The sequence below is a fragment of the Mustela nigripes genome, chromosome 7, assembly GCF_022355385.1.
Source record: "Mustela nigripes isolate SB6536 chromosome 7, MUSNIG.SB6536, whole genome shotgun sequence".
Lineage (NCBI taxonomy): Eukaryota > Metazoa > Chordata > Mammalia > Carnivora > Mustelidae > Mustela > Mustela nigripes.
In genome coordinates, this window is record NC_081563.1 from 115,331,876 (window position 1) to 115,359,658 (window position 27,783).

The window sequence follows — 27,783 nt, forward strand, 5'->3', positions numbered from 1 at the left end:
AGCGGGTGGCTAAGCTTCCTCCCTCCCGCACCCTCGCAGGGGCCCCCCCACGTTCAGCATCACTCCACCCCTGGGGACTCCCTTGCCAGACGGGGCTGGGGACTTTGCAGGAGTAAAATGCGTGGTGTAAGCCCCTAGGTCCCCCTCCCTTTTCTCCATTTTACCTGGGAGTTTCAGACTTGAGCCCAGATTATCCCAGTCCTTCTGACCCCCCTGCTTAAACCCTGCTCTGCAGGTAGACCCAGGCTTGCCCCTGTCACCGCCGGCCCCATCTCTCTGTGTCCGGCCTTCCTGCTTGTGCCAGGGGGCTTTCCCTGGAGGCTTCTAGCCTGGCCATTGGCCCTGGGAGGTTTCAGAGGCCCGGAGACTTTTAACGCCTCGAGGGCCAGGCTGTGCTTAGGGCGGTTGCTCTGGCACACTTGCTGGCCGCTTCTCCTTGGAACTTGTGTTTGCTGGACAAGGTGGAGCATGTCGTTTGAAGCATGATGGTAAACTTCCAAATGATCCTTTCCAGAAAGAGTAGAGCCTGTGGTCCCAAATGGTTCTCCAGTCCAGCAGAGCTGGAGCTCCCTGAATGAGAATCACCTTGTGTAGATAGCAGTGTGGAGAGGGAAGAGCCCGAGAAGTGGGGCTGGCTCTGGGCAGCCCTGTTTATCTGCCTGGGTCTGTGTTCTGGGGGCTGACTTCACCCCCCACCAAACCCACCAGAACATGGGAAAGCTTGATGGAGATATACAGGAATTGCAGAACAGCTCAAGGTGTCCTCTGGGGTTTTGCTGGTCTGGTGGAGGCAGGAGGCTGGTGACGTGGATCTTGGTTTTTCTCTCCTATCAGATCAATGGACCAAAGTTTCAGCACGGAAGCTACTAAATGAAAAGTCACCCTTGTACAGGAGTTACCAGCTGAAGGTATGCTGTATCTTTCCTTGGCCCATTACCATGGTAATTATTTGTACACACGCACCACTCAAAAATCAATACAGAAAGTAGATTTTCCGCCTCGGTTCAGTCTTAGGTCTTGGGGCTTGGTCACCGGGAGCAGGTGGAGACAGCTATTGGATCCTGTGGCTCGTGGGTGGGACTTGTCCCTCTCATCACCTCTGTTGCTCAAGCCTGGCCCTGGCAGACAACATCTCTCTGTCTCCTGGGTGGCTGCAGTGGCTTCTAGATTGTCTGTACTTCCTTACTCCATGCACTGCTTTATGCCATTCGGCAGCCAGAGGAATTCGGAGCTAAAATAGCCATGTCATTCCCTTGTTCAAAATCCCTCCATAGTTTCTCATCGTGTTTGGACAAAATCTCAGGGGCTTACTGTGCCCATCAGAGCATGAGGTGACTTGACCCCTGGCCTGTTTCCCATCTTGCCTGTCCCATCTCTTCTTCTCATTTACTCTGCTGCAGAAACACAGGGAACCTTGCTGTTCTCTGAACACCCCAAGCCTTTTCCATTTCAGGGTCTTGTCACACTCTGTCCTCTTCCCTAGGTTCCTATATACCCCTTTCTCTGCTTCCTTTGGGGCCCTCACCAGCCAACCTGGACCAGCCCCATGCCTGCCCCTGCCTGTATCCCTTCACACCACAATACTTACAGGATTCTGACACCAGTGACAATGTGTTTTTCCCACACTGCCATGCAATTCTTGGACCTCAGCTGGGTGACCTACTGTTCAACTCAGTTCTGACACTATCTTTCGGGAGATAGCATCAGATCCTAGGCTATAATCCACTCTGGGCTAGTGGAACCTGGAATAAAAGAAAGAAATTTAGAACCATCTCCAAAGACTAAGTGCTGCCAATTATCGACCACAGAGGCTCAGTCCCAAAAGACTGCCCCCCAACCCTCAGAGTCCAGTCACAAGTACAGGTTGTCCCCTGTTCTTCTGATCAGTTATAAATCTGAGCTTCCCATGACCCTGTCTTTGGGCTCGATTTATTTGCTAGAGTCGCTTGCAAAACTCAGAGAAACATTTTACTTACTAGATCACTGTTTTATTATAAAAGGATACAACTCAGGAATAGCCAGAGGGAAGAGATGTGTAGAGAAAGGTATGGGGAAAGGGGAACAGAGTTTCCCTGCCCTCTCTAGGCAAGGCTCACCCCCCACCTTCACAAGCTCACCAGCCCAGAGGCTCTCTGAACCCTGTCCTTTTAGGTTTTTATGGAGTTTCCTTACATAGATATGATTGATTACATCATTGGCCATTGGCAGTCAATTCAACCTGTATTCCTGTCCTCTCCCCAGGGACCCGGGGGGGGGGGTGGTGGGACTGAAAGTTCCAGTCCTCCAATCTCATGGTTGGTTCCCCTGGCCATGAGTCCCCATCCTTAGGGGCTTTCCAAAGTCACCCCATTAATGTAAACTCAGGCATGGCTGAAAGAAGTTTGTTACAAATATTAAGACACCTCAGTCTCATCACTTAGGAAATTCCAGGGGTTTTAGGAGCTTTGTGTCAGAAATAGGCAGGAAGCCCAAATATACATTCTTACTTCCAATCCCACTGTCACAGGGTAACACCTCCCAACTTTGTGTTGTCCGCTCATTGCTTTCTAGTCCTGTCACTCTCATGGGATTGGCAGCTCCTAAGGATAAGCACTTAGGGTCTCCCAGAGATCCTCTCGGGGAGAGTCACTCACGAATACCTTCTTCTCCATCTTCTGTGGGATCTCATCTTGGGCTTGGTTTTCCACCCCAGTTGCTGAGTGTCCCGTGTTCCGTCCTGTGCCTTCCCTGTGAGACACACTCGGCGAGGCAGTGCCTGCAGAACCTCGCTCAGGGCCCGACAACCCTCTCCTCCTTGTCCTGAAGAGGAGAATCCCCGGATTGGGAGACCAAGCACGGGGCCAAACCATGGAACCGGAGCTCGAGAATTCGGGGCCTGTGCTGTCAGGCCACCCCGGGGACTCCTGGGTCTCAGCTTCTTGTTGCTCAGATAACATTTGCACACACTCCGAGTCATGTCCTGAAACACGGAGGGCTGTGGTGGGTCAGGGCTCCCTGTGGAGAATAGGGACTACGGGGTGGGCCGCCTCCAATCCATGCTTTCTTCTGTGTGGGATGGGGTGACAGACTGTGCTGTCACATGGACCTGACCTCACCTGTCCTCTAGGTTATAATCAAGAGTTCCCATGGTAGCAGACGTGGGAGCTTTTCACCTGTCTCACTGACAGGGGATGGCCCAGGACTAGGTTAGGAGGGAGGATGGGCGGGGGGGACGAGGGAGCCCTGTCACCATGTCAGAGCTGCCATCATTAGAGAGCATTAGAGATCCTGATCTCCTGGCCCTGCCAGCCCCTCCTGCTGTCATTCTCTTCCCAGGCTCTCCATCCCAACTGGTGCCAACAGATCAAGTTCATCCCCCAGCTGAACATGGTGGCCTCTTGCTCGGCCATTGAGAAGTCCTCTCTGGTGCTGACTGTGTTGCCATCCAAAGCCCAAGAGAACCCCAAGTAAGGAGCACCTCTCCCCAGGCTGGAGTGGGGGTGGCCAGATGGGGGAGGATGTGACAGTGTGTGGGAAGGTCTGGCTTCACCTCAGCTGCCCGTGGCCCTCCTTGCTGAGAGTGGGCCTGCCCCCAGGACAGGAGCATCTGGTGGATCTCACTGGGTTATAAGAACTTTTATGGAGTATGGTTTTAATCATACAACAAGCTTCTTTTATCCATCGATTTATATGTAAAACTCACAGAAGCTGGCACATAGTGTAAGCAGTCAGAAGAGTTTTTTCTGAATGGAGGAATGAATGTGAGCTGCTTTACCTCTGTGCCCCTCACTCAGGGTCCTCGTCTGTAGAAGGCAGTGGCTGTGGGGCTTCTCTCCCTCATCCCAGGGCTGACTGCTCTTCGTGCTGTGTGGTCGTTAACTGGCAGCACTTAGTCTTTGGAGATGGTTCTAATCTCTTTCCTTTATTCCAGGTTCCGCTAGCTCAGAGTGGATTTTAGATTTCTCGCTTCCCCCCCTCCCTTCCTTCCTGATCAGTGATTACTCACACTAGTAAGTCTACATACATAGGTTGACCCTGTAAAAAAGTAAAACATTATAAATAAAGCCTCAATCCTTCCCTCGCCCAATCCCCACTGTCTCACTCCGTTCTCAAATGTCTCACTTCTATTGCTTTCTCTGTACCTTTTTTAACAATTATTTTTAAATTTTTATTTATTTAATTTTTTAGAGAGAGGGAGGGTAGGGAAGGGCAGAGGGTGTGGGAGACTCTTAAGCAGCCTCCGCGCCAGACGCGGGGCTTGATCTCACCACCCCGAGATCACGACCTGAGCCAAAATCGAGAGTCTGATGCTCAGCCAGCTGAGCCCCCCAGGCGCCCCTCATGTGTATCTTTCACTGTGCATTTTACAGTAGGTATTTGCTCCTGAGGGATTTTTTTTCCCTCTTGCCTCTGCTGTTTTCCTCCTGCCGCAGGTCTTTATCCCGTGGACCCTTCAGGTCTGTGATATTTTGTTCCTGGGCAGGTTGAACCATGAGTCACATCTTCTTGGGGGAGCAGCAGGAGATTGAAGGCCTGTGTTGGGGGAGCAGCTGGGTGAGGCACAGCGGGAAGGCTGAGGGCCACTTAGGCCCCATCTCTGCCTGTCCCTTCCTGTCCTGGTTGTTTTCCAGAACGAAATTTGATCCTGGGATGGTAGGGCTAATTTGGTCCAGCTCCTCATTTTACAGATTGGAAACCTGAGACGTTTGAGCAGGGGACTTGCCTCAGGCCTCACTGTACCTCCAGTGTCTTGTAAGCCAGAGCCCCCTATGTACATCTCCACCCCAGCCCTGGGACCAGCTGCTGGGTGGAGGAGGGGCCCCAGAGAAGGCCAGATACTGTGGGGAAGCTTCAGTTGTGACTTCTGGGCCTTGAGTGAGGTGCTATGGTGGGATTTTGCTTGGAGCCGATTTGTAACAGAGGCTCATCGCTCTGCTTTGGTGGTAGTATTACCTTGTGTCTGTGATACGTGTTTTATTCAGCTTCTTTTATTTGCTTATTGGTTCTCAGTGGCAGGTGGACATCACAGGGTCACTCTATCCTGGTGATGAGCATTTCCGTGGTCTGTCCCTGCTGCCTGGCTACTCCAGCCCCCTTGTGGCCCCCTTGTGGTTCATGCATGTTTCTGCCCCAGGGCCTTTGAATCATTCCTTTCTGCCTGGTATGCCCTTTTTTCTTCTTTGTTTTTATTTTTTAAAACATTTTCGTCACTGAAAATTTTAAACACAGAAGATACTGTAACATTTTAATATCACTAGTACCTAGTCCAAGTTAATCTCCCTCCGATCATCTCTAACATATCTTTTTACAGTTATCTGGTAAGAGATATAAACAAGTGCTCAGGTTTTGAGCACAGGAACGGTGTGGTCTGATGTGTGGGAATATTCTTCTGGCTGCTCTGTGGCAAGCGGTGGGCAGCTGTGGAGATGGGGACTCCAGGGATGGCACCATTGTAATAATTCAGGCCTGAAATCGTCCAGTGGAGATGAGGTGGAGGGATTGGAGATGGACTTTGGGGACAGGTTGGAGACTGTATTCACACACATGAGAGCGCCCAGACCCTTCAGGCTCGCTAGCAGGTGGCACCATTGCCTGCTTGCTGGTCTTCAGTTCCCTGCAAGGACCTCTTAGGGCATGGCCTCCACAGGTGGGGTCTGGCGTTGTCACCCCCAAACTCTGCCTCCAGAGTCAGCCTCAGCCTTCGAGGCACTGTGGGCCTGAGAGCTGGGCTCCCTGGCAGCCTGCCCAAGCTGGATTCTTTAGGGGCTTGCCGCCAGTAGTGCATCTGGGCGGAGGACCCTCATGGAGTTGGAAGGAGCCTGTGCTGGGTGTGTGGACTGACCCACAGTGTCTCCCCTTCCTTCCCCCTCTTCTCTCACTTCTGTTCCTACCACCGAGTCGAAGCCATCTGAACTACTGCCATGGCCTTCTTCCCTGTGTCCCCTCTGAAATTCTGGTCCCTTCTCTGCACAGCGGCCTTCTGCAGACGGGTCTCCTTCAGCTACCCTGTCAAAGCCACCTGTTTATTTCCCTGCGGGACCTGTCACAGTGTGCAAATGTCCCTCTCCTTTGTCTCTCTGTTCATTTACCTACTCCTGCTATTTCCCTCTGGAAGGAAAACTCCATGAAGGCGGGGGGCAGGGGGCATCTGAGGTATGCCCCTGCTAATCCCGGAAGGTAGAGATGCCAATAAATCTTTGTTGCATGAGTGAATCAGCCTGAAATAATTTCTACTGACATTTTGGTGACTATCCTTCCAGAAGATTTCTCTGTGCATATATGCATGGAGGGAGATATATCTGGTTTGACAATAAATGAAATACATGTATTTGATATGCTCTTCTTGAAGTTTCAGTTTTTTGAGGAATCCTTCTGGCTGTGGAAGGGAGAGTAAATTCAGTGGAGGACGTGCTGCATTAGAGGGCCGGGGTACCTGGCAATGGGGGCCTCTGAGTAGAGTTGGGAAGGGGGAGTTTGAGTAGAAGGATCTGGCAAGGCAGTATGTGTGGATAAAGAGAGAACAGCACATCCGAGGCATGGAAGTTCCAGTACTCTCAGGCCTGACCTTCCTGAGACCCCTGCCCGGGTCACCCTGGCCGACCGGGCCCCCATTCACCTGGCCGCACCTGTTCCTTTCCTGGAGCCCTGGTCACTGAGCCTCCTGCCTCTTCTTGCCACGCCCACCCTGGGTCTGAATCCTGACGCCCCCATCCTGCCAGCCTTGTGGCCTTGAACCAACTCCTTAGTTTCTGCTTTCTATGTCCTCCCTGTGGCACTGAGCTGATGATACTCTCTAGGATTATGTAGGGCATCTCGGTGATGCACAAGATAGTCCCCAGCCCAGGAAATAGCACAGAGCAGGCAGGGGCACAGCACCTGGGAGCTCCCCTTCCCCTGGCCCTTGGAATCCCCTTCTTTTTAAATATTTGTATCATGAGTGGGGGGACGCCTGTCTCAGTATGGTTGAAGCAAAGGTCAGTTTAAGTTAACTGGATCCAGGCTGTAAGGAGTTGTTCCTGCTTTGGTGGGTGGGGTGCCTCCTCCCTGAGCTGCTGGTTTGGGGCTGAGACCCACGGCAGCTGCCCTGCCTGTGGGGCTTGGCCCCAACTTGGCTGCAGGGTGAGCCCCAGACAGGGTTGCTGGGGCTGCCTCTCTCCTTGGGTGGAGAGTGATGGCTTCTCCCTGGCTGCCTGTAGCTGTCGCTGCCACCCTGCTGCCTTCCCCCTTTGCTGTTGTAGGTTTTCGGTGCTGAGCTTGAGAAAAGGGATTCTTTGCTTTGATTACTGCCCAGACAAGAACTTAATGGGTAAGTCATCTTCATGTGCCCCCCAGAAGCCCCAGGCCTGGTGGAACTGGGGTGAAGGTTGCTGGGGACATGGGGATTATCAAAGCTGGCGGGGAGGACTGCAGGGTCCGGCCTCCATCCGGGCTCCTCTCCTGGCACTCTGGTCCCTGCCGGTGGGCACCTGGGTGGTGACACGCTCTGCTTGGCATGATGGAGGAGGTGGGGGGGAAGGGGCGGCAAAGGGGCAGATGAGAACCGCAGTCCCCCATCTGCTGCGCCTGCTGGGTGGGGGGTCAAGGCCTGGTCTCAGGAGCGGTCCCCTCGTAGGCCCCCCATGGCTGACACCCATTCTTCCGACCCCAGTGACCGGTGGCTATGACCCCCTCATCCGCCTGTGGAACCCCTTCTTCTTAAAAAAACCTGTGTGGCTGATGAGGGGACATCAGACTTCCGTGACGCACATCCTCGTGAACAGCAAGAACAGCAACATCCTCCTCAGCGTCTCCAAGGACAAGGTGCTGGCCTCGGGGAGCATAGCTCTTACACTCACACCAGTGCCCGTCCCCCCTGCAGAGACACTGGCCCTGGGAAAACCATCTAGCTTGGCCAGGTGGGGCGCCAGCAGTTGGCGGCAGCCTGACGCCCAGGGAGACAGTGTGGCTGGCCTGCCTGTGGTTCCACACTTGGTCTAGGACACAGAAAGGGCTGTCCCAGGTGGAGTCACCATGAGGGGCCTAGGGGTCTCTGTCAGCCCCTGGTAGAGGCCCACACCCCACTCTGAGCCATCCATCAGAGCTGGGTTCCCGTGCAGCCCAGCCTGGCTTATTACTCTGCGGTCCTCGGCAAGGCCCTTTCCTTTTCTGAGCCTCAGTCCCTTCATCCACAGAATGGGTTGTTGAGAGGGTTAGAGTAGGGTGGGCAGTGAAGCAGCCATGGGACGGCTGGCATGTAGTGGGCGTACAACACTTGTGAGCCATTCCCCTGCCCTCCCCTTTCCCCCAGGACCCAAACTTGCTCCTCAGCTCTCCTAGGGACCTCTTCTCAGCTGCGCTGGCTCTCAGGGCCTGACTGGAGCTTCTCCAGCACCTGGGACTCCCTGGTTCCAGGCCTGTCACTTTGCATCTCTGCGTGGATCGCGTTCAGGGCCCCACCCCACCTGCTTGGCGGTGGCTGTTTGGCTGATGTAGGGCAGCGGCCAATGGCTCCAGGTGTCCTTCAGGGCACACGTTTGTGTCTTCTGGGAATCAGTAGATTGAGAGTTGGCAGGACCCTTGGGTCACCCAGGCCAATTTCCCCAACGCAGCCCACACTGGCTATTATCTGGAATTCTCCCAGTGGCCCCAACATTGGGTGTCATGGCCTCTGCTGAAGGATCTGAGGCTGGAGGGTCGGGGGACCGGGACAGGCTGGCACAAATCCTCACGGCGGTGACGGGTAGAGGCAAGGTATGGATTGGAGTCATGCTCTTTTCTGCTTACCGCTGGTGGCTCCAAGCAGTGGGCATCCAGAGGGACTTCTGTGGGGCCTCACCTTGGGATGAGCTTGAGGAGGCTGCTGTGGGCTTTTTTGGCGACCGTGTGGGTAGCCTGGCTTTAGCTGAGGGAGGCTGATGGGGGAGTTTCTGGGGGTCTGCAGGGGCTTGTGCTGTCTTGCTCAGTCCTCATCCTCATTACTGAGGGGCAGCCGCTCCAGCAAGGTGGAGGCCCTGGGGGAAGGCTCTGGGTCGTGGTGGGTGGGGTGAGCCTCAGTTTCCTCATCTGAGCATAAGATGGCATCTCGGTGGTACCATTGGCGTCTGTGCAGTAGGTGGTGTAGGAAGTGCTTGCACCATGAGCTGCAGGCCCCCCTCATGCCCCAAGGCCTCAGGTACCCGCTGTCTCCCCAAGGGCCCCCTGCAGCGTCTCTCTCCCCCTCCAGAACATCCGTGTGTGGGACATGCTGGAATACATATGCCTCCAGTCCTTCTGCGGGAAGCTTTTTGCCCTGGGGCACTGTCCCATCACCAGCATCTACTTCCACAAGAATGAAGACAGTCTCATCTGTAGCACCTATTCAGTGAGTGCAGGAGGGAGTGAGCCCCCGCTGCTGGGCAGGTGCTGGGAATACACTCCTTAGACCAGCCCCATCCCTCAGTGAACTGAGGAGGTAGAAGGAGAACAGAGAATGTCAGAAAATGCTCAGTGTTGGCATGGAGATGGATGCCAGGTGCTCCGAGCACAGAGAAAGGATCCTTAGCCTGGGGTGGTCAGGGAAGGCTCCCTGGAGGAGGGGACAGCAGATGGAGGTTTTAAGCTTCCCAGGAGTTATGAGGGACATTGGACTCCGGAGAAGATGTGAGAAAGATATCAGCCAGTGGGCTGAGGAGCCAAGGGACCTCGCTGGGCTCAGGTCTGTGTGCAGTCAGGATGTTTGGTGCAGCGATTTATTGGAAGGTTCTGGCTGGGGCCAGTCACTGAGGCAGAGCCCTTCTGATGGCCCAGCTGCCTGCCCCCTCCTTACCTACAGATTGGGATCCTCAAAGGGTACTTGGAGACTGAGAGGCCTGGGAAAGCAGGGGAGAAGAGCACAACCTACAGCTTACCCCTGTGTGCTGTCCTCTACAGCAAGATTTTTAAGCAGGTGAGTGGGCTAGAGCCAGGCATTGCTTGGGCTGGCAGGAGTGCCAGGGGCCCTCAGGTAGGACCCAGACACCCCCTGATGTGTCCAGGGCTGTATCCAAGGAGTAGTCAGCACAGCGGCTGGTGGCATGTGGCTCATGGATGGGAAGCAGCCCTGCGCGGGGGGCCGGCGGCCTGAGGTGGGGATGGGAGGCCCACCGCTTGGTGGGAGGATCGCCTCACTCCTCTGTGCAGAGGAAGGCCCTGGATACCCATCTTTGCGGGGCCTCTCGGGATGCTGCGGGGCTGCGCCAGCCCCAGCCATGATAGGCAGGGGCCACCCCCAGGAGTGGAGGCGCTGTCCTATCCAGGAGCCCCAGCTCTGTGTTTGCCTGCAGGTGGTGAGCGGCTGCCTGAGCAGCCTGGTGAGTGTGTGGGAGGTGGCGACAGGCCGGCGGACCATGCAGTTCTCCGCGACAGGCGACCAGCAGATGGAGATGACCACCATGTGCCTGGACGAGTCTGAGCGCTGCCTGCTCACAGGTTTGCGTGACGGAAGCATAAAGATGTGGAACTACACCATTGGTGAATGCCTGCTGGTCTTCCCCAACCCGGACCATCTGGAGGTCAGTCTGCTCTGTCAATCAGGGCCAGGGGTGCTACAGGAGCCACGAAGCACAGTGCTCCCGACCCTGGGGTGCCCTGGGTTTAAGCCTCCCTTTAAGGCTATGCCTATTGATGGCCCGCCTTCATGGCTCCCAGAGCCTGTGGGTCCTGGCCTGCCAAGTGAAGCTGGGTAAGACTGCCTGTCCTTACTGAACACTCTGCAAGTGCCAGCTACTCTCGTTGGATTTGTGAGCGCGCCTTACCTGAGTCTAGGTCCGGGAACTCCTCATGGCACTTCTAGCAAGAGGGCTGGTGAGCCCCAGGCTCACTCCGGCTCTGGAAATATCTGCCGGCATTCTAGAGACAGCGTGTGGGTGTGGCACGGAGCAAAGCCGGCAGTCCCACTTGGGGACCTGAACCCATGACTCACTCTTAGGAAAGTCCTAGAACCAGCTCAGCGGGAGCCCTTGGCCGAGTAGCCAGGGATCTGGTCCAGAGCCTATCACTCCGTTATGTGACCCTCCCAAGTATCCCTCTGTTGAGTGGATGTGGATCCCTACCCTCTCTACCTGCTCCAAGTCTATCAAATGGGCGAATGTGATGTAAGAGCGTTCTGAAAAATATACAGTCGTACTGCCTCTAGGGGACGCTTATCGTCATGGAGAGCTTTGTCTCCTTCATTGGCCCAGGGCCACTCTCTCCGAGGCGCCTTAGAGCTCGTTTACTTTCCTCTTCCACAGATTAGTGGGATTGTCCACATGAACAGAGCGTTCTACGTGACCGGGTGGAGTAAGAGAATCACTTGTTTCATGTGAGTAGCAAGGGTGTGTGGGAGCTGCTAAGGGCCTCTGACTGTTCTCTCTACTTCAGCTGGGTTTCCCCCTTCCTAGCTCCACTAGTGGTTGGAAGACCAGCCAGAAATTCGTGGTGGGTAATGTCCAGTGCTTCCTCTGCTTATCCACCCATTTGTGCTACGAGCTTGCGATAGGTATAACCAAGAATGATGGTGTCTCCGCCCTCCTAGCGGGAGGCGGATGCTAATCAAAGAACTTCATGTGTAATGATAAAGTCTGTTGAGTGCTGTGAGGAAGAAAAGTAGAGGTTTCTGTGGAGAGGGGATTGAACTCTGATTTAGTCTCAGGGGCGGTCAGGAAAGGCTCACATGAGGATGTTGTGAGTGGAGTGGGATCTACTCAGTGAAAACGCAAAGGGCTTGGGGTAGGAGGAACATTCCAGGCAGAGGGAACAGAATGTGCAAGGCCTCTTCCTTTCCAGAGGGTCTTTCTAGGGCCATGGCTTCCCTTCTTTAATCCTCACTCAGATGTCCGAAGGGGGTAGTTTGTCAGTTGCATTTCTGTAAAGCCCCGAGGACAGAGCCTTGGTAGTAGGTGCTTGGTAAATGAGGTTGGCGGGGCAGAGCTTCAACCTGAGTGCCCTCTTCCGAGTTGCCTCCCGGACTCTCAAGGCCCTGGTGTTTTCCACCCATGTGGAGCAGTAAGGCCGAGCCGTCTGCCCTCCCGCCTCCGGCCCTGTGCGCAGGCCCCACAAGACCAAGCGGGTGCTCACGTGCTACCACTGGCAGAACTTCCACAAGGAGGACGTTCTGAGCATGGCCAAGTACCAGAACCAGTTCCTGGGGACCTCTTCCTACAACGGGGACATCCTCTTCTGGAACGTCAACCTGTTCAAGCCCATTCTCAATTTCAACGCCTCTCTGAGCCCCTTGCCTCTGCTGCCCAAGAAGGTATTGTTGACAGGAGCAACCCCCATCCCCCCCGCCTCTCTCTTGGTGGTGGGTTAGAATCAGCTGGAGTGCCGGGGCTGGGGGTGGGGTAGGAAGCACCCCTGGGAAGGACAGGGCATGTGACAACTTCTTTTGGAGGAGGTTGGGAGCTAGGAAGGTGGGTGCTAGTTTCTAGAATTTTTCTCATTTGACAGACAAGGAAACCGAGGTACAGGGAGGTTAAGCAACTTGCCTGAGGTTGCACAGCCCAGAAGTGATCGGTGCAGACCCAGGTGGTCTGACTGCAGAGCCTGTGGCTCTGGTCCTTTTCCGTCTAGTGGATGACTCTCCCCTGGAAGGCATCTCCCACCTCACTCCTCACCGTTATGTGTTCCCAGTCCAGGCTCACCGGGCTCGTGGGACGGACCTCCGAGACCCACCCCATCTCTGAATTAACACTATCTTTGCAGAAGGAAGCTGGAAGGGGTCTTCGGGATCACCTCACCCAGTCATTTCCTAAACATGTTGGGGAGAGAAGCTCAGAGGCTATTGCAGTGGCTTCTCCTAGGGCAGTTTTTATCTGTTTTATACTCTGGAATTTCCCTTAAGATTAAAACCAACCTCACAAATATTTGGAAAACAATGTCCATTTCATGGATAGGGAGACTGAGTCCCTCACGGGAGCAGCGCCCCGCCTGCAGGAGCTCAGGGCATTCCTGGTTGGCCCCAGGACAGGGTTATGAACTCTGGTTTGATGTTTCTAAGGGTACTCAGTTTCTATGGAGTAAGGCCTGGGGCACCTGGAGGGCCCTTGGGTATTGGCCTCGGGCCAAGGAGGCCCTGCATGTCCCTCTGGGGCACTGCAGTGTCAGCGGGGTGGGTGTCTCCCCGGCACAGGTGCAAGAGGTGGACAACTTCCTGGCCAAGGGCCTCCAGTCCAGCAAGTCCTGCATGGAGCACCAGCAGTGGGCATACAAGCCGGCAGCATTCAAGCCCCCAGGCCCCAGAGCCAAGGCCGCAACCAGTACCAACCTGCAGCGGAACCTCATGTCAGCCCCCCCAGTGATGAAGCGCCCCAGAGACAAGCAGCCAGAGAGGCCCATGCCCCCACAGGTGGGAGCAGGAGCTGAGCCCCTGGTGGCTGCCCTCACTCCCCGGCCCCCCAGGGGCCTGTCGTCCATTTGCGTTCTCATGTGAGCCCCTTTTTCCAGAGCACCTTTACATCCATCAGCTCCCCTCCCTGGTTAGATTCACCTGATTCCCCCCCACCCCCACTCTGCTTCCTCCAGTCTGGGCAGGCTCCCTTCCTACAGTCTACAAACTTGGGGCGGGGGGGGGGGGTGGACCCAGAGGGAAAACAACCCAGAGAACCTAGACACCCAGGCTAGTTCCCTAGGCTACTTTCTCAGTCTTCCAGTGAGTGTAACCTGGCAGAGATGAGCCACTGGGGCTCATATCCTCACCTCCCTAGAGATCAGACTAGTTCCCTGCTCCCCTGAGCCCTCATCTCGGCCCCAGGATTAACCCTTCCAGCCTGGACTGTTGGTCTCATGTTGAGGGGAGGAGGGAGCTGGAGTGGGGGGCTTGGCCTCCTACTTCCTGCAGTGAAGACAATGTCTTGTGTGGGGCCGGGGGAGCCCAGCAGATGGCTTCAGCAATTGAAGCCTGATTCCTGTACCTGGGAATTGAGGCTTGAAAGAGAAACCCCACCTTGTGCAAACACATGACACTTGTTGGGCACAGGCAATGCAGACTGGGTCCCTCATGGCTGCTCGGACGGGTTCAGGTGTAAGATACACACACTATGCCTTATTACAGAACACTCAGACCACCTTTGGGGTAGCCGGTGGCATCACTGCGTTCTCATCTTCTGGAGCAATGGCTGTACACAACCTAGTCCTCCCCTTTTGGTCCAGGGTCTCTTCAGGACAAAGTGTGGCGGGGGGAAGTGGTTTCCCCAAAGGCAAACTCAAGTCTCTGTCCTGAGAGCAGAAGCTGCTGGTTTAAAATAGAGACTCCCCAGCTCTGGAATGCCTTTACTGCAGGATCCCTCCAACACCCGCCTGCCCCTTTCACAGGGCTGTGGATTGACAGAGGGGGAGTAGGCAGGTCGTACTTTCGGCATCTGCCTCTGGTCTCTGTTTCCCCACTGGGTAGGGTGACCCTCCCGTGATGAGCTGGGGGGCCCATTGTTCTTTCCAGAAACCTGTCCACTCTGGAAGCCCCAAGATGTTAAGAACACCCCACGGCAAACAGTCAATCATCAGAGATGCTCAAAGAGGGGAATTCCAGAAGAAGATACTGCTGCAGTCCAATGCATCGGTGGAGAAGGTGGGCCACGCTCGGGCAGGGTCTGGGCTGTGAGCTGGTGTGAACAATGGGGATGGCCTGGAAAGGACATGGCCCATGAGCCTAGGGGGCCAGCCTGGCTCTCCCCAGTACCTGGAGAGGCGTGGTACAGGTGAAGTTACCACTCAGGATTCTGGCTTTAGGACTACTGAAGGGGGGAAGCTCCTTGGGTGTGCATGGGGTGTTGTTGGGGGGCCCCTTCTGGTTGATGGGCTGGACTGGGAGGTAGGAGAAGCAGCATTGCCAGAATCTACTGTTAAAATGCCCTCTGTGCTCTCGTAGGGTATTTTGTACAACAGGGGAGTAGGGGTTGGGTCATCTCTGTTACTCTCCCTTCCTTTTGCACCTCTCCCCTTTCTGACCCTGGATGCCCTTCACTGTATTGTCACCACTAGACGAGGTGGCTCTCAGGCCCCTTCTAGTTTCGATCTGCAAAGATAGGGTAATTCAGAGACTGGGTTCCCTAAGTCCCTACCAGGGGCGCAGTGAATCCACACCGCAGTTGTGTGAGGGTGTGGCGGGACTGGCCCCTTCTCCAGCTCCAGGGCACCAAGGATTTAGGAATTGGGGAACAGCGCCCTGCGGAGCTGGGTCCAGCCTGGAGGTGGGGGAGTCATGGAGAGCTTCGAGCGTGTCTCCTCCAGGTTCTGAATGTGCTTTCCTCTCTTTTAGAAAAATGGCTTAGGGGCTCCTGTCTGGATCAGTAGGTAGAGCATGTAACTCTTGATCTTGGGTTGTTAGTTCAAGTCCCATGTTAGGTGTAGAGATTACTTTAAAGAAAAAAGCCTTTAAAAAACTTTTAAAAGTCGTCATGCTAGCTGGTTAAAAAAAGGAAAAAGGGAAGTGTGTGTAAAGCAAAATATAAAGGCCCCTTGTGTCTTACTCCCTCCACCCCACCCAGTAGTGGAAGCCACAGGTACTGCTAGAGAATTGGTGGACTGGGTTAGCCTTTATCTTTCTTATTTTTAGATCAGTGGTGTTAAATTATAGCTATGTCCTACCATTTACTTTTTAAAAATTTAACTATATGGCATGGGTATGTTTTCATATCAGTAATTTAGAGAAATCTTATTCTTTTGTTAACTCATCCGATTCTTTGGGATAATTGCATAGCACTCTATAGTTTGGAGGGATCACAAACGATTAAGCCCATCTTCTCTTACTAGACATGCGTTGAACGTCCCTGTACCTGTGCTTCTGGGCGCCTGTGTAAGTTCACTGAAAGGATGGATTCCTAGAAGCAGTTGCCCCAGAGAGCCCATCCCTTTCAGCCTCTGAGTCTGACCCAAGTAGATAACTCAAAGCCTTACCTTTGACTATGACCGAAATCATGAGAGGCTGCATGACCAACTGAGCCTTGAAAGTCTTCTTCAACACACATTCACTGATCATGTACCATGTGTCAGGCACCATTGTAGTTGCCGAGGATAAAACAGTGGAAAAAAACCAAAAGACCCAAACGCCCTGCGCACATGGGGCTCACAGGGCACCGAAGTGTTCCTTGTTACCTGTTAGGCAGCAGTGGAAGATGGTCACCATTCTGGCTGGGCATCTGGGAAACTGGGTGGGGCGGAGTGGGGGTAGAGACTTGCCCAGGCCCCTCAGCTCCACGTGACTGTGGCTGGGGTAATTTCCAGCACCGCTGAGCAGGCCCGCCTGTCTTGCACAGATCATCTTCCTGCAGACCCGGCCTCGGCAGCCCCACATAGCCGCCCTGCTGAGCAGCTGCATCGATGGCCTTATCTATGCCTGGTCCACACATGGGGCTGGCGGCCTGCTGGGGAAGTTCCCTGTGGACTGCCTGAGCGAGGGGGATGTGGTTGTGGGTGCCATGGCCACGGACGAGAAGGACTGGATCCTTGTCACAGGGGACTGCACAGGATACATCAAGGTGAGGAAGGGCTGGCTGGGCAAACTCCAGCCGCCTCTTTGCCGTGTATGGCGCTCACCTAGTCTCTCCTCCCTCTGGGTACTGGTTTCGTTTGTAAAACAGTGGGCAGGAGAAGTCCCCTTCTGCTCTGGTGCACCCAGGAAGTGAGTGAGGACGTGGCTCCAATGGGCCCTCCACGAAGCCTCCCCTAGTGGGTCTCTTCTGTCCCCGCACTGGTCCTTCCTGCCACTCCCTCACCCTCAGCTGTGCAGCTGTCTGTGATCCCCTGTCTTAGGAGCTGATTTCATGCTTTATGGTGAGACGTGAGGCCAGAGTGGCTTGTCCTGGGGCCTGGCATATCCTCTCTGCATGCCAGCTAAGGGGTCTGGCCTAGAAGATCCCTAGGGTCCCTTCTGACCCTGAGGGTCTGGGTATCTCAAAGGGGCAAGTGCTCACACCTCAGAGGGAAGAGAAGAAGTCTGGGAGGGCTTCACAGGGTAAGTTGGTGTTGGTGTCAAGGGGTGCTGGGCTGCTAACCCACATTTTGTGCCTAGATCTGGGACATCAAGGATTATTGCATGTTCGCTGATAAGTGGTCACCTCAACCCAGCAGAACAAACAAGTTCCAGTTCTTAATTCCTGAACAGGTCCAGGTCAACCTCCCACACCACATCCTCTTGGAGGAGAAGGAGGTAGGAAGATTACTGGGGGAATTTGAACCACACTAATGAGTTGGGGCCATGGTTCTCTTACTGAGATTCTGAGTCTTTCATGTTTCTTGTTCAAGGTAGTCTGGTTGTTGGAGAAAACATTTGTTAGCTAGAAATCACCATTACCCAGTAAAACCCAAGTCTACACACACCAGATATACCCACAGGCACACACAGGCACATGAGCACACATGCGTGCACACGTGCACGCACACACACACACACACGCACACCCCTTCCATGGGCTTTAATCTTTGCAATGAGGGCCCTGGGGTCATGAATTTTTTTTAAAATAATGAAAATACTTGGGGGCAGCTGGCTGACTCAGTCAGGAGAACATGTAACTCTTGATCTCAGGGTTGTAAGTTTGAGCCCAATATTAGGCACAGAGATTACTTAAAAAATAAAATCTTTAAAAAAATAATGAAAATATCTATGTATTTTCTTGAGTAGGTAATATATTTACATAGTTCAAAAATCACTTGATATTAGCCTAATGACTAATGAAGTTGAGCACCTTTTCCTTAGTTATCGGGAAAATGCATATTAAAACCACCCTGTGATCCCACTACACATCCACCAGAATGACTAAAATGAAATGTTTAGCAATACCAAATGTTGGCAAGGATGTAGGTCAACTAAATTTTCTATTGCTCGCAGGAATGTAGATTGGTATAATCACTTTGGGGAACCATTTGGCAGTCATTACTAGAACTGAATATATGTCTACACTATAATCCAGCAATTCCACTCCTAGGTTTATACCCAAGAGAAGCCTATGCTCTAAAAGATAATGAATAAAAACATGGATAGAATTACCATTTGTATTAACTCTACATATGAAATAAACCAAATGTCAATCAACCTAGACCGGAAAAATAAATTGCACTATACACACCGTACAGAATAATATCGGGCATTAGAAATGAATGGTTTTCAACTATTTATGACAAAGTGGGTAATTGTTTGAACAATATAAGTGAAAGAAGTTCGACACTAAGAGAGTATATATATTATAAATATTATAGTTCTATCTATAAAAGTATAAAAACAGACAAAGCAAAGGTATCCTATTATAAGTGATTATCTTTGTGCAGGGCATGGAGTGGCTGGAAGGAGTGATGAAGGGGGATTTGGAGGCTGCTGTGTTTCATGATTTGGGTCTGGCCATACAGTTGTGGTCAGCTTATAAAAATGGATACAGTGGCACATTTATGACATGTACAATTTTCTATATGTACATTATACATCAACGAAGATTTAAAAACTCAGGGAGTGGTAAAGGTTTATAGTGAGGATTCTTAGTCCTACTCTTGTTCACCCCCAGCCAAAACCAGTTCTTCTTGTTTCACTTTTATTGATTTTTGGTGATTCTTCCAGGATTTATTTATTCAAACACAAAAGTGTAAAGTTCTTTCCTCATTATTTTTATGTGAAGGGTAGCATGCCATACACACTGGTGTTCACCTTGCTTTTTTTTTTTTTTTTTTTTTTTTTTAGAGATTTTATTTATTTATTTGGCAGAGAAAGACACAGTGAGAGAGGGAACACAAGCAGGGGGAGTGGGAGAGGGAGAAGCAGGCTTTGTGCTGAGCAGGGAGCCTGATATGGGGCTCAAACCCAGGATCCCAGGTTCCTGACTTGAGCCGAAGGCAGATGCTAATGACTGAGCCACCCAGGCACCCGTCACCTTGCTTTTCTTATTCCATTATATATCTTGGAGATCTTGTATATGAATACATTATTCTTTATAGCTGAGCAGTAAGCTATAGGATATATTAATGACATAATTCCCTTTGAAGGGAAATTGAGGTTGTTTTCAATCTTTTGTTCTTAAGCAAAAGTGAATAGTGAATGTTGTTTCATATTTATGAAAAATGTATCTGAAGGTTAAATTCCTGGAAGTGGGATTTCTAGGTCAAGGGGTTGTATGCATTTGAGGTTCTGATAGCCATCTTGCAGTCATAGGTACCTTTTGCATCTCTGCACAAAAATATTAAGTCTAGTCTAGTTTTAGTAAGAAGACAATTTCACTGCATTCAAATCTGTTGAGAATCAGCCACCCATGGGTTCAACAGATGAGGAATCTGTAATGTTAATGCAATCATTATAATAACAACAATAAATGCCATTAAAAAAAAATTTTTTTTTTTTTTTGGACAGAGAACACAAGGGGGAGTGGCAGGCAGAGGGACAGGGAGAAACAGGCTCCCCATGGAGCAAGGACCCTGATATGAGGCTCAATTCCAGGACCCTGGCATCATAACCTGAGCTGAAGGCAGATGCTTAACTGACTGAGCCACCCAGGTGCCCCAAGTCTCATTAATTTTTTAGAAAGGATTTTATTTATTTTAGAGAGAAAGAGGATGAGCAGAGAGGAAGGAAAGGGCAGAGGGAGAAGGAGAAGCAAACTTGCCACTAAGTAGGGAGGCCAGCACGGGGCTCGATCCCAGGACCCTGGGATCCTGACCTGAGCCAAAGCCAGCCACTTAACTGACTGAGCCACCCAGGTGCCCCAATAAGTATCATTTATTTACTGCTTACCTTGTTTCAAGAATTGTGATAGGTGCTTTTATGCATTCTCTCGTTGATTCTCTATGATAGCTCTGTGAGGGAGATGTTATCTTTAGATGAGGAAGATAAAACTGAAGATCTGGAGGGACCTGTCTTTTAAGTTCACACAACTGCCAATGTTGGATCTGGCAGTAAACCCAAGTCTGTCTAACTCCAGAACTTGTGCTCCTGACCATGTTATAATCATATATTTTAAACAAATTGGGATTATATTGCATGTAACTAGAATTTCCTATATTATCAAACATTCTTAAAGATCAGACTTTCTTATGATTAAGTCATATTTGCTTTATAGAGGTACAATCATTTATTTAACTTATTGTCAGACAGTAGATAGGTTTTTAATTTTTCAGTATTAAAAAAGTGAAAGAAAATGGATAAATTCTTAGATATGAGCTACCAGAGTGGATTAAAAAAGAAATAGGAAATCTAAAGAAATAGAAAACTTGAATATCACAAGTAAGGAGATTGAATTAGCAGTAAAACTCCCCACAAAGAAAAGCCCAGGTACAGATGACTTTACTGGTGAATTCTACTAAATAATTAAAGAGGCATTAATGTCAGTTCTTCAAGAATTCTTGCCAAAGAGTTTTCTATGCAGCCAATATTACCTTGATATACTATAAGGACATCCTAAGAAAATACATCTCTTGTGAATATAGATGGAAATATCATCAATAAAATATAATATTGAATCCAGAAACTTATGAAAAGGATTACATATCATGACCAAGTGAGACTTCCCAAGAATGCAAGGTTGGTTTAATATCCAAAATCAATTAATGTAATATACCGTATTACATGAATAAGAACAAAAGGCACATAATCATCTCAATAGATGCAGAAACAGCATTTGAGAAAATCCAACACCCTTTCCTGATAAATATGCCAATCAACAAGGAGTAGAAGGGAACTTCCTCAACCTGATAAAGTCCATCTGCAAAAAGCAGGTACTATCATATTTAATAGTGAAATATTAAACTTTTTCCTCCTAAGATCAGGAAGAAGATGAGGATGTCTGCTCTTACCACTTTTACTAATGTTGTACCAGAAGAGGAAGTAGGCAAGAAAATGAAATAAAAGGCATCCAGCTTATAATAGCATCAAAAAGAATAAAGTATTTAAGAATGAATTTACAAAAGTAGTGTAAAACTTGTATTATGAAAACTTCAAAACACTGTTGAAAAAAATTGAAGACAACCTAAATAAATGGAAAAAATCTCCCATGTTCATGGATTGAAAAATTTAATCTTATTAATATAACAGTATTTGCCAAATTAATTCAATGTAATCTACCAAAATCCAAGCTTTTTATTTTACAGAAATTGACAAACTGACTCTAAGATGGAGGGTGCCTGGATGGCTCAGTGGGTTAAATCTCTGCCTTTGGCTCAGGTCATGATCTCAGGGTCCTGGGATCAAGCCCCACATTGGGCTCTCTGCTCAACAGGGAGCCTCCTCCCCCACCACCCCGCCTACCTCTCTGCCTACTTGTGATGTCTCTTTTTGTCAAATAAATAAAATCTTTAAAAATGAATGAATGACTCTTCAAAGTGTAGAGATAGAGGGCACATACCTCAATATTATCAAAGCCATCTATGAAAAGCCCACCGCAAATATCATTCTCAATGGAGAAAAACTGAAAGCTTTTCCAAAAGCTAAGGTCAGGAACACGGCAGGGATGTCCATTATCACCACTGCTATTCAACATAGTACTAGAAGTCCTAGCCTCAGCAATCAGACAACAAAAGGAAATTAAAGGCATCCAAATTGGCAAAGAAGAAGTCAAACTATCACTCTTCGCAGATGATATGATACTATATGTGGAAAACCCAAAAGACTCCACTCCAAAACTGCTAGAACTTATGTAGGAATTCAGTAAAGTGTCAGGATATAAAATCAATGCACAGAAATCAGTTGCATTTCTCTACACCACCAACAAGGCAGAAGAAAGAGAAATTAAGGAGTCAATCCCATTTACAATTGCACCCAAAACTATAAGATACCTAGGAATAAACCTAACCAAAGAGGCTAAGAATCTATACTCAGAAAACTATAAAGTACTCATGGAAGAAATTGAGGAAGACACAAAGAAATGGAAAAATGTTCCATGTTCCTGGATTGGAAGAACAAATATTGTGAAAATGTCTATGCTACCTAAAGCAATCTACAGATTTAACACATTCCTATCAAAATACCATCCATTTTTTCAAAGAAATGGAACAAATAACCATAAAATTTATATGGAACCAGAAAAGACCTCGAATAGCCAAAGGAATATTGAAAAAGAAAGCCAAAGTTGGTGGCATCACAATTCCAGACTTCAAGCTCTATTACAAAGCTGTCATAATCAAGATAGCACGGTACTGGTACAAAAACAGACACATAGATCAATGGAACAGAATAAAGAGCCCAGAAATAGACTCTCAACTCTATGGTCAACTAATCTTCAACAAAGCAGGAAATAATGTCCAATGGAAAAAAGACAGCCTCTTCAATAAATGGTGTTGGGAAAATTGAACAGCCACATGCAGAAAAATGAAATTGGACCATTTCCTTACACCACACACAAAAATAGACTCAAAATGGATAAAAGACCTCAATGTGAGAAAGGAATCCATCAAAATCCTTGAGGAGAACACAGGCAGCAACCTCTTCAACCTCAGCTGCAGCAACATCTTCCTAGGAACATTGCCAAAGGCAAGGGAAGCAAGTACAAAAATGAACTATTGGGATTTCATCAAGACCAAAAGCTTTTGCACAGCAAAGGAAACAGTTAACAAAACCAAAAGACAACTGACAGAATGGGAGAAGATATTTGCAAACGACGTATCAGATAAAGGGCTAGTGTCCAAAATCTATAATGAACTCAGCAAACTCAACACCCAAAAAACAAATAATCCAATCAAGAAATGGGCAGAAGACATGAACAGACATTTCTGCAAAGAAGACATCCAGATGGCCAACAGACACATGAAAAAGTGTACCACATCACTCAGCATCACGGAAATACAAATCAAAACCACAATGAGATACCACCTCACACCAGTCAGAATGGCTAAAATTAACAAGTCAGGAAATGACAGATGCTGGCGAGGATGTGGAGAAAGGGGAACCCTCCTACACTGCTGGTGGGAATGCAAGTTGGTGCAACCACTCTGGAAAACAGCATGGAGGTTCTTCAGAAAGTTGAAAATAGAGCTACCTTATGACCAAGCAATTGCACTACTGGGTATTTACCCTAAAGATACAAATGTAGTGATCCGAAGGGGCACGTGCACCTGAATGTTTATAGCAGCAGTGTCTACAATAGCCAAACTATGGAAAGAACCTAGATGTCCATCAACAGATGAATGGGTAAAGAAGATGTGGTATATATACACAATGGAATACTATGCAGCCATCAAAAGAACTGAAATCTTGCCATTTGTGACGACGTGGATGGAACTAGAAGGTATCATGCTTAGCGAAATAAGTCAATTGGAGAAAGACAACTATCATATGATCTCCCTGATATGAGGCAGTGGAGATGCAACATGGGGGGTTAAGGGGGTAGGAGAAGAATGAATGAAACAAGATGGGATTGGGAGGGAGACAAACCAGAAGTCTCTTAATCTCACAAAACAAACTGAGAGTGTGGGAGAGGGGGGTGTGGTTATGGACATTGGGGAGGGTATGTGCTATGGTGAGTGCTGTGAAGTATGTAAACCTGGCGATTCACAGACCTGTACCCCTGGGGATAAAAATACATTATATGTTTATAAAGATTTTTAAAAAATTAAAAATGTAAAATTAAAAAAATGAATGAATGAATGAATGAATATGAATTTTTTCAGATGGAAATACAAGTGACCTAGAATAGTTCAAAAATCTTGAGAATGAACAGAGTTGGAAAAGTCACACTTCGCAACTTCAAAACTTACTCTGAAGCTGCAGTGAAAATAGTGTGGTACTAGCATTAGGGTAGACATATATGCCAATGAAATAGAATTAAAAGGGAAAAATAAACTCATAGTCAATTGATTTTTGGCAAAGGTGCCAAAATGATCAAATGGAGGAAAGAATAGTCTTTTTAAACAAATGGTGCTGGGAAGACTGGATATCCACATCAGAAGAATGAACATCTAACAGAGAAGAACATACTTCACAACATATGGAAAAATTAACTTCAGTGGTCATGGACCTAAATGGAAGAGTTAAAATTATAAGACTCTTAGAAGAAAGCATAGAGAGAAATCTGCACGACTCTGGGTTAGACAATATTTCTTAAATATGACACAGAATCACAAGCAACAAAAGGAACAAATAAAGTGAATTTTGTCAAATTTAAAAACTTTCAGCCTGCAAAAGACACTGTTAAGAAAGGGAAAAGGTGGGGCGCCTGGGTGGCTCAGTGGGTTAAAGCCTCTGCCTTCAGCTCGGGTCATGATCCCAGGGTCCTGGGATCGAGTCCTGCATCAGGTTCTCTGCTCAGCAGGGAGCCTGCTTCCTCCTTTCTCGGCCTGCCTTTCTGCCTACTTGTGATCTCTGTCTGTCAAATAAATAAATAAAATCTTTTTTTAAAAAAAAAAAAGAAAGGGAAAAGGTGACATATAGAATAGAAGAAAAATATTTGCAAATCATCTATATTATAAGAAACTAGTATCCAGACTATTCAAAGAATTCCTTCACATTGACAATAAAAAGACAATTAACCCAATTAAAAATGGGCAAAGGATCTACTAGACATTTCTTCAAGGAGATACAAATCACCAATAAGTATATGAAATGATGCTGAGCATCATTAGGAAGTAGGGAAATTCCTATCAAAACAATAATGCGATCCCACTTCCCACTCATTAGGATGGCTGTGGATAAGAAGAGTTGGGTGTAGATAATAATATAGATAATAAAAGATAAATTGGAACTCCCAAACACTGCTGGTAAGAACATAAGGCAATATAGCCACTTTGGAAAACAGTTTAACAGTTTTTCAGAAAGTTAAACGTGGAGTTACCATAGGACCCAGCAATACACCCAAGAGAAATGAAGTCGTTTCTGCACAAAATCTTATATATGGGTGTTTATAGCAGCATTAGTTGTAATAGCCAAGAAGTGAAAACAGCCCACATGTCCACAATGGATGAATGCATAAGGAAAGGAATGAAGTACTGATACACACTAAAATACCACATGACTTGAAAACATGCTAAGTGAAAGAAGCTAGTCACAAAAGACCACATACTGTCTGATTCCACTTACATCAAGTGTGGGACGATGAAATGACCTAAAATTTATCGTAACGGTGGTTGCAAACTCTGTGAATATACTAAAAACCGCCAAAGCAAGCCCTTTAAATGGGTAAATTGTGTGTGAATTATATTTCAATAAGACTGTATTTAAAAGCTATAAAAATGATTGAGCAATTTTTCTTTTTCACAAATCTTTTTGTTGTTCGTAGTTGTTTACCTGCACATCTGGTAGTTTATCTCATGGAAATAGTATCTGAAACAACATAAATCTTTCCAAAGCCTTTACTATGTACTGCAAACTGCACTCCAGAAAGTTTATAGAGTTTTGTACTTCTAATATTTTGCTTTATCCTTGCCAGCAAGAAATATTTATTATTAGTGGTATTCATCTGAGTGAGGGTTCCTTGGGTCGATAGAGTGCCTTGCTTATAGAAGGCATTAAATAAATAAATGTTTGAAGTGAAAAAAACAACTTTTGGCTGATTTTTAGATGTAAATGGTTTCCTTTGATTTTATTTATTTATTTATTATTTAAAAAAAAGATTTTGTTTATTTATTTGACAGAGAGATACAGAGAGAGAGAAAGCACAAGTAGGCAGAGCAGCAGGCAGAGTAAGAGGGAGAAGCAGGCTCTCCACTGAGCAGGGAGCTGGATTTGGGACTTGATCCCAGGACCATGGGATCTTGACCTGAGCCGCCAGCTGCTTAATTGACTGAGCCACCCAAGCACCCATTTCCTTTGATTTTAATGAAGATATCTTTGCTTATTAGTGATATTGACATCTTATTTTATTGACCATGCATAGTTTTGTGAATTGTCTCTTCATGTCCTCTGTCCATTCTTCTATTGTGGTAACCATCTTTTGTAAATGATCCATAATCATTTTTTTCTATAATAATTTTTAAACTTACTAAAATATTAACTTATTATCTGTCATATATATTGCCAGTATTTCCCCCTGGTTGGTCATTTACCTTTTAATTTTATTTATGACAATTTTAAAATGACAATTTCTGGAGGCTCAAGTCAGTTTTTCTTCCCAATGTGGTATTTCCCATTGTCAATCACTTTCTTAATCAGAGATAAGCTAAATACTCACTCATGTTTTCTTTTAGATATTTTGAAGTCTCATTAAAAAGAATTCTATGGCCCTTTTAGTGTTTCTTTAGTTGTTTTTTTACATTTCAAAAAAATGTTTATTCAAGTAGGCTCCAGGCCCAACATGGGGCTCAAACTCCCAACCCTAAGATCAAGAGTTGCAAGGTCCGCCAGCTGAACCAGCCAGGCGCTCAGGGGTTTCTTTAGTCATAAGAAACACAACAGTGATTGAAGTTTCTCTTCATAGTTTACCCGGTATTCCATCACTGCTTATGGGTCCTGCTCTCCATTACCACAAATTTTCCTGGCACTCTCACATATAGATATTTTATATAAATGTATGTTGGTTTCTGAGCTTTCTATCATCTCCCATTGTTCTGTTTCAAGTTTTTATGTTGTGACTTAACATATTCAAACATGGTAAAAATATATCCCCCTTCAATATTGTTTTATTTAGGACAGTCTTGGTTATTTTTACTTATTTCCCAGTTAAGTAGAGTTCATTCTTTCATAGTGTAATGTGATCCAACACTCCCTTGCGCACCCTGTTCTATTCCCAGTGCCCCTCTGAATAATTTTAGAAGAAGACTGGGTTCTTGTCCGAGCCTCACCACTTTCTAGCTATGTGGCTGTGGGCTCATTTCTCTCCTCTGTGAAATGGTGAGACTCACACATCCTGTAAGGTTGTTATAATGTTCAAATGGAATGATCTGTAAATGCAGCTGGTAAGCAACATAGTAATATGCAAATGCTTTTTTATGATATTTACCAAAAGGACCAATGAGGCCCAGAGAAGTGCCAGGACTTACCTAAGTTAATGTGGGAACATGTCTAGAACTAGAACCTTGGGACATGGGCCAGGGGACTGTGTCCTAGGATCCTTCCAGAGTGCTCTACTGCCTCCAGTATAAGTAGTTCTCCTGTACTGTCCCCCGTAGGTTGTGGCTGGCCAGACCATTTCCCTGGTTCCCCCCAAGCTTCTGAATGCCTGGAAGGGCCATTTGGATAGTGTGGCCGACATCCTGTATGTGGATAGCTTCCAGCTGGTTGTCAGTGGTGGCCAGGACGGTGACGTCAAGGCTTGGAAACTCTCCGGTGACACCATTGGTATGGGTCCTACTGAAGCTCAGCCATGCCACATGGCCCATCATGGCCCTGTCCCTGTTAGAACCTGAGCTAGCATAAAACTTATATCCTGTGGGGTGGGGTTTCAAACTACAGCAGCTGGCTCTGCCCAGACAGTATCATAGGATGTGAGACTTTCCAGTTGTCCATTCAGCAGTCTGTCCATTCATCCATCAACTGTCCATCCACCCATCAACTGTCCATCCACACACCCACCCACCCACCCCAAATTATTTGCCCGTGTATATTTTTGCAAAGCATATATCTGAGAAGGCACATTCCTTTCTCTTTTTAAAAATAAACTTACTTGTTAAGATATAACATACATAAAGAAAAGCACAAACCAAAAGGGTTCAGCTTGTGAATTTTCAGAAAGTAAATATATACCTATTTAGCTATCACATAAAGAATGCTTTCTTTTTAAAAAAAAAATTATTTATTCGACAGACAGAGTTCACAAGTAGGCAGAGAGAGAGAGAGGGGTAAGCAGGCTCCCTGCTGATCAGAAAGCCCGGTGCAGGGCCTGATCACAGGATACTAAGATCATGAACCGAGCCAAAGGTGGAGGACCAACCTACTGAGCCACCCAAGTGCCCTGCATCTTATGCTTCTTAAGCTTTCTACATGCATGGTCT

The 27,783-nt window shown here is 48.1% G+C and overlaps 1 protein-coding gene across 1 annotated transcript in view; it reads left to right on the plus strand.

Annotated features, from left to right (window-relative positions):
* The window catches only part of EFCAB8 (EF-hand calcium binding domain 8), a 55,382-nt gene that overhangs the window by 20,077 nt on the left and 7,522 nt on the right, over positions 1 to 27,783 (plus strand). The window contains exons 9-22 of the mRNA XM_059407684.1: positions 835 to 908; positions 3,316 to 3,446; positions 7,218 to 7,285; positions 7,628 to 7,779; positions 9,182 to 9,319; positions 9,770 to 9,883; positions 10,260 to 10,487; positions 11,208 to 11,278; positions 12,007 to 12,211; positions 13,088 to 13,303; positions 14,393 to 14,521; positions 16,209 to 16,430; positions 16,964 to 17,101; positions 26,962 to 27,130. Coding sequence (XP_059263667.1) covers positions 835 to 908; positions 3,316 to 3,446; positions 7,218 to 7,285; positions 7,628 to 7,779; positions 9,182 to 9,319; positions 9,770 to 9,883; positions 10,260 to 10,487; positions 11,208 to 11,278; positions 12,007 to 12,211; positions 13,088 to 13,303; positions 14,393 to 14,521; positions 16,209 to 16,430; positions 16,964 to 17,101; positions 26,962 to 27,130 — 2,055 coding nt within the window. The remainder of the gene's footprint in view (positions 1 to 834; positions 909 to 3,315; positions 3,447 to 7,217; positions 7,286 to 7,627; positions 7,780 to 9,181; positions 9,320 to 9,769; positions 9,884 to 10,259; positions 10,488 to 11,207; positions 11,279 to 12,006; positions 12,212 to 13,087; positions 13,304 to 14,392; positions 14,522 to 16,208; positions 16,431 to 16,963; positions 17,102 to 26,961; positions 27,131 to 27,783) is intronic.